This window comes from Oreochromis aureus, linkage group 13, assembly GCF_013358895.1.
Source record: "Oreochromis aureus strain Israel breed Guangdong linkage group 13, ZZ_aureus, whole genome shotgun sequence".
In the NCBI taxonomy this organism is placed as follows: Eukaryota; Metazoa; Chordata; class Actinopteri; order Cichliformes; family Cichlidae; genus Oreochromis; species Oreochromis aureus.
In genome coordinates this window covers 26,988,865-26,995,701 of record NC_052954.1, presented here as the reverse complement: position 1 = coordinate 26,995,701, position 6,837 = coordinate 26,988,865, and the positions used below count along the sequence as shown (strand labels likewise).

At 37.4% G+C, this 6,837-nt stretch overlaps 2 protein-coding genes across 2 annotated transcripts in view; one reads left to right on the top strand and one right to left on the bottom strand.

The window, feature by feature from the left end:
- The first annotated feature begins 58 nt into the window (after positions 1-58).
- On the top strand, positions 59-3,572 carry pno1 (partner of NOB1 homolog). Its single transcript, XM_031745595.2, has 7 exons — positions 59-359; positions 1,129-1,275; positions 1,389-1,472; positions 1,799-1,859; positions 1,999-2,116; positions 2,628-2,698; positions 3,311-3,572. Exons 1-7 carry the CDS (start codon positions 162-164, stop codon positions 3,376-3,378), a joined length of 747 nt encoding a protein of 248 aa, XP_031601455.1. The 5' UTR covers positions 59-161; the 3' UTR covers positions 3,379-3,572.
- A 155-nt stretch (positions 3,573-3,727) lies between these two features.
- LOC116324831 (calcineurin subunit B type 1) overlaps positions 3,728-6,837 on the bottom strand; it is a 30,206-nt gene continuing 27,096 nt past the window's right edge. Inside the window, exon 6 of the mRNA XM_031745596.2 lies at positions 3,728-6,113. Coding sequence (XP_031601456.1) covers positions 6,066-6,113 — 48 coding nt within the window. The 3' untranslated portion in view covers positions 3,728-6,065. The remainder of the gene's footprint in view (positions 6,114-6,837) is intronic.

Here is a 6,837-nt window from a genome sequence, read left to right as displayed (position 1 = left end):
TAGATAGTTATAATAATATAATTTTGTTACCTCCCAATCTACAGGCGTCGTTGATGTGGCTGTTTGGGTCCTTTTCGTCCCACGAGGACATGCTCACGCGTCTCCGTTCACAGTCTGCTTAGGTTTCTACTCAAAGTCTGATTTTAAAAACATTTTTCGAGATGGACAACGACAAAAACCCAGTCCCGGACGCTGTAGCACCCCAGGAGAGCAAAGATGACGCCGATTCTTTCACAAAGGTTAAGTCGAAAAAGTCTCAGAAGCGAAAACGTGAACAAGATGGAGCGAGCATGGACACAGAGGAGCCCGTGGCAAGCAAACGACCGCAGTTTCCGCCCATTTCAGGAGACAAATTACGGGTAACTACACCATGAGTATATATAGACTCTGTGTATTCTCTCGGTTTTGTCAAATAAATACCAATAAGTGTACATTTAATGTTATTTGTAATGTTTACAAAGTAGCTTCCCCGACCGAACCATTAACTATTATGCGCACGCGCGGTGTAGTCATGTGAATACATTAAATAAAGCTGCTGTTGTGGTAGTGTGGTTGCCCAAGTAGAATATTCAAATACACAACAAATACTGTGTGTAGGTCGTGACTATTATTATAATACTTATGATTTCACTACACAGTACTCTGACTGTTTAAAGCACTGGCTACTAAAGTAAAAATACAGTTAGGAAAACAAAACGCATAAATGACTCGTGGTTAATATCAGTCCAGTACTCCGAGGATTAATTAGAAACTTTGAAATTAAGAGTGCATATGAATGTTTCAGTAATTAAATGCACCGTCAGGCACAATAGAAACCCGGGGTTGCTGTTTATATGTACTCAGCAATCTCTCTTTCTCCTTCTGTTGTGGATTAGTGGTTTCTGTTATGATGACAATTTTTTTCACTGTTTCCTGATGATTTAAAGATCAGACAGTTAAGCGGAAAAAAAGAATCACCACATTAAACAATTGTAAACATGTTACATTCGTTACAGCATTGCTTTGACTTCGGGTTACAAAGCAAAGATGTTTTCTGATAAATCCTAACCAAATGTCATAGAATAGTTTTGCTAACATTACACCGTATGATCAGAAATGTTCTGTGTATTTGTTTGTTTGTTTTCTAAGGGATCAGATGAGATGCGCAAAATCCCAGTTCCAGCTCACAGATACACACCGCTGAAAGATAACTGGCTGAAGATTTTCACTCCCATTGTAGAGAACCTACAACTTCAAGTTAGATTCAACCTCAAAACAAGGAATGTTGAAATCAAGGTAGGTTTCTCCCATTTCATGTAGACTCTGGTGAGTTGACTGAGCCTATTTATTACAATGCTTATATACAGTATTTCATCTCTGATATAACTAATATGCCTTCTTTCTTTCAGACATGTAAAGAAACACAGGACATCACCTCACTCCAAAGAGCGGCTGATTTTGTTAAAGCGTTTGTTCTCGGATTTCAGGTTGAAGTAAGTACATGAGTTTTCTGCATGTTTTAATTCTGCCTGACTGCTTTTGTACTGAATGTGTATTTGTCAAGCCAAAAGTCAAGTTTTGGGACAGTATTAGAGACACTTGACTGACACTTACTTCAGCTCAGTGTTGTTATATAATCTACTATTAATACAATAAAAGTTTCCTCCCTGTCAGTAGCCTCCATAAAGTGACTTGTAGTTGTTTTTGCTTTGTCTAAATGTGTAAATTATCTTTAGAAGCTGTGACAGTATTTGATTGTTAATTTTGAGCCTTGCTGGATTGTCACTCGTGATGTAACATTCACACTCTCTCCCCTCAGGATGCTCTGGCTCTCATTAGATTAGATGAGCTCTTCCTTGAAAGCTTTGATGTCACAGACGGTGAGTTTCCACCTCCGTAGCACTTGTGGCTGCTGTTAGAGTCGTCATAATTTCTTACCAGTTCTCTTTCCCTGCTGCGTGAAGAATACAATGTTCAACCTCTCGAGATCCATTTAATTGTTCTCCCATGTTTTGGCAGTGAAACCTCTGAAGGGAGACCACTTATCCAGAGCTATTGGAAGAATAGCAGGGAAGGGAGGAAAAACCAAATTCACCATTGAAAACGTCACAAAGACTCGCATTGTGCTTGCAGACACGTGAGTAAATCCAGTATTTTGACATGTTACAGTAAAATTACTAATTATTTTTCCACATCATTTGCTTATTAATCCCTTATTAATTTTCCTTAACCACCTTTTTGAAGTTGACACAGTTTCACTGCAGCATTAATCAAACATTTTGATTGTTTTTTTTTCTCTTGCATTGTTTTAGTCATGATAAATATTGAACTCCAATACAGATCTTGCAAAGAAACTCTGTAAAGAAGAGCTTTACTTCTTTGTAATTAAACTTAAAAAAATAAAATAAACTGGCCCGATTTGTTTTGTCAATAAGTGCATAAACATACTATCATAATATATTACTTACTAACAGTTTTTCCTCACACAAATTATATTTTACCCTCTCACGCAGAAGTTTGTGTGGGTACTCTAAAGACAATATACACAACCTTTTGCATACATCCATACCTGCAGTATGTTTTCTAGTTATGTGCCTGTTATTCATTTTTCACTGAAACGGCTAACACTCTGCTTTGTCTGTCTACAGAAAAGTTCACGTATTAGGATCTTTCCAGAATATCAAGATGGCCCGGACAGCGATATGCAACTTAATCTTAGGTAAGACGAGCATTGTTTTTATAGCACAGTATATCATGTGGTTGATGCTATTGAGGTGGTGCTTTATTGGATGAGCTGGGTGGACAGTCTGTCTCAAATACCGTTACTCCCTGAGAAGTACAAGTACTAATGGTGATATTTATTCACTTTGAGGTACTCATTTAAACATTGAAATTTAGATTATAAGACTCCCCTGTGAATTCTTATTTTATAGATTTCAGTTTTGATCTGATATATATTTAAATGCAGCAGTAAAAGTGCCTAAATCAAAAGAGGCTCGGCAATCAAGCATTGGGATGAAACCATGGAATGTTTAAAAAGACCTTTTGTAACACTGTTTTCCGTAAGGAGTGCAAAAATCTAATTTCTTACTTTTTTTTTTTTATAAGCTGACAGTCAGCTTAAAGAAAACAACCCTAAAACATTGAACAAACAGTTTAGCCAAGTCCAGAACTGACCTATTTAACTGCTGTGCAGCCTTTTCCAGTGTTGAGAGCATCAGTCACCTGACAGCAAATCCATCGAATCTAGCACTAACCATATTTGGAATTGAACTCTTTGTTTACACATTAATGCTGAGAAGTGACCTTTAAATCCCTTTTGCCCCTACAGGAAGTCCACCTTCAAAGGTCTATGGCAACATCAGAGTGGTGGCTAGCAGGACTGCAGAGAGATTCTAAACCTGAACCATGATTGGTTACCATATGTATTTATCTTCCCCTATTGGCTGGTGGAATTCCTATGTGGGATCTGTGTTGAGTTGAGACCGTCACTGCCCTTTGGACTGATACCTTGGGTTCTTCTGTAATGATCTCATGGTTTCTGGATCAGCTGGTATCAAATATGATTAATAAAATTATGATACGTGCATTAAGAGAATCTGAAAGTATGTGTTTGTGCAAATGTGTTTAAAAAAAACTAAACGAAGCATGTGTGTACTCTTCTTTCCTGGTGAATGAAGATACAAGTCTAGTCAGTCACATCTTGGTCAGGTTTAAAATTTTAAAAAAAAAGGACAGTCAAATAGAATACTTTCAACATTTCAAAGTTTATTTAAATTTTATTTTTCATACAGTATCAAGTTTCCAACAGTCCCACAGCATAAGATGCAGCATGCAGAAAAAGGAAAAAAAAAAAAGTTCTCAAACTTAAATCTTCTCATATCCCCACACAAACTAAAAAGAACCCAAGTCCCTCAGAGAAAAGTAGCACTTACAAACTAAAGCGCGGTCTGAACTATACAGAGAACAGAGAGCCAGAACTGCATTTAACAAATACTTATATACAAAAGAAAAAAAAAAAAAAAAAAAACATCAAATTTTCCCCTTTAAGCTGAGTACAGTGTGTGGCAGTTTGAGACAGGATCAGATATGCAACTTTTACTGGAATCGAAGCATCTCGCTGACCCGGGTAAAATACAAAAAGTTACATGTAGTTCAGTTCAGTTGGATTACCTCTCATAATATGTGTACATTTACCAAAGTTTGGCAACATCCATATTGTATACCATTAAATTCTTAAATATATTAACATCACCATCCATGTGTAAACAAGAGGATTATTTCAAAAAATTGATCTACATGCACAACAAAAAATATACTTCCATGTCATGCAAGCACAGGGAGGCCCAAGCCGTGCAGAGCTTTGGGATAGGGGAAAAATAGAGCACTCCAGATGCACATCTCTTGACTGAAAACTGTTGTTCAAACCAGCAGTTGACCTCCAAAAGCAAAACAAAAAGCTATCCCAATGCTGTTTGCAGTAGGAAGCATTTTCCCTAGAAAATAAAAATCTGGCTGAAGTTATGTTGTTTCTCCCTGTTAGTAGGTTGGAAGGTGAGAAAATGAATTGATTGTGACAGAAAAAAAGAAGTGGGAGAAGAAGCCAACTTTTGAAATGTACACGTTCAAAGAACAAAACAAAAAACTACAATTTACAGTCTACCCATTGCACACTCGTTATGCCAACATGTTAAGATTTTAAGTGTTTGTGTTGCGCTGAAGAAAACTGACCCGTCCTGTGCTGTACTGAGACGTATTCAGAAGGGCTCATTGTTAAGCAGAGGCAAAGCCATCTCCACTTACTGTTAAATAAGCTGAGCACACTTTGATTACCTAATATACACATACTGGTTAACAAAAAAAAACAAAAACAAAAAACACGCTGCCTGCAGATAAGTCTCTTAAATTGCTATGTCCTTGCACAAACTGTAATCTCACCATTATTCTCTCTCAGTTCTAAGCCAAGTCCGTCCAGCCTCTGTTCCTAACATTAAAATCTTGAAATACTAATGATTCCACCATCATTTATTAGTCAGTGTGAGTGCAGAGCTAATCTTTGCATTGGAGATTGTCTTAAAGATGCACACTGCTCTATGCAAAATGCTTCACAAGAGTAAACCATGTATCAGTTTGCAGCCACAAATCATTTTTCGAAAGACATTTTCTTGGCATTAATTTTTCTACCTATAATTTTATAACAGGAAACAACGATTATCTCCAACAATATAAACACATTCTTAAGTATAAATAAAACTACCACTCTTAATACAAAAAAAGAAAGGAAAATAAAACTGGAGTTGCTTTCCTAGGAGTGACTGGAAGCTTTACGGGTCTGCAAAACTGCGTGCGTAAGCTAAAATGGAGAACAAAAAAGAAAAATTATTTTGATTTGCTTCTAATATGACTCGTAGTCGAGCAGTTGGAAGCGTCACGAGCCCATTTGTCTGGCATGAATGACTGCTGTGATGATGGGTAATAACTTGGACTGGTTTTCTGGATATGTTCTGGTTGGCACTTCATACCCTACTTTCTAGTTGTGCTGCAAGTCAAGTGTTAATACACTACACACTTCCCCTCACGAGACAACCATAGATATACTTGTATTTTTTTCTTCTTTATAAAAGACAAGAACAAAAAATAAATATCAAAAATAACAATTAACAAAAAGAAAAAAAGAAAATGAAAGGATGAAATATGAACAAGCCAACCAGCCTCTTCACCGCATCCCCTTCCCCCCCTTCCTCCCCCCCTCATCCAAAACCGGAGATGCTCTTGCGAATGACAAATAGATGTCCTTCAGTCTCTTAAAGTGCTACGACCGGGTTATTGAGAGGATTTACAGTTCAATAACACTTCAAAGTTGGCTTCACGAGGCCTGTGGTTTTTTTGTTTTTTTTTCAAAAAGAAAGTGGCTTCACAGAGAGAGAGAAAGAGAGAGAAAAGAAAGAAAAAAAAGAGAAAGAGAGCGAATACTTCCATTGATTTACACAGAGAGCGTTTTGCCGGACGTCTTGAGCAGATCTTCAGAGATGGTGGAGAAAGCGAGAGTCGAGGACAAAGGGGGGGATTCAGCAAGCGGAGAGCGCTCACACATCCACCACCATCTTTTTGTGTATATCGAGGCCACCAACCACCTGGATGAAAGTGCGAAAGGAAGGAATAGAAAAAATCTTTAATGGAGTGCTGTTAGCGCTGTGGAGGTAAGCATTAAAGTTCACATAGTTTAGTTTTCTTTATAAAGTGGCAATTCACAACAACAGAACCCGAGCTTTATATTTATATGTGCTATGTTCAACAGTAAAGAGCCAAAAGTATTAGAGAAGAAGCTAACAATCAAGTGATCTCTGATGAACAACGTGGAAAGAGTGGAAAGGAAGAACTCCCTTTTACCAGGAAGAGACTTGCAACAGAACCAGTCTCAGGTTGAGGCACCCATGCCCAACCAAGAAGGCCCCTTAAAGACATTTTGACCTGCACAATAGAAGACCACCAATGTTTGGTACTGCTATTTTTAAAAAGTTGTCTTTTTATTACTGCCATTAAAGGATAAGCTGTTACGACCTTATATACTGAGAAGACAACTCAGTGTATTTTTAATTGACCAAAATAAACAACACACATGTTGGTTCAGAGGGTAAACAGATTACTGTACATTTACCTGTGAATATACGGCCTTCACCTCAATGTAAAGTGATTTCATATTGGTAGCGTTTCATTCACCACATAACCATCAACAAGCATGTCAGTTTCACTATGAGTGACCGCATCAACTACAAGTTCTCGCTGTAACACTGTATCAACAACATCCTGAGAAAATCTACTATATTTATTCTCTTATTTTTTATTTAATTTTTTTTA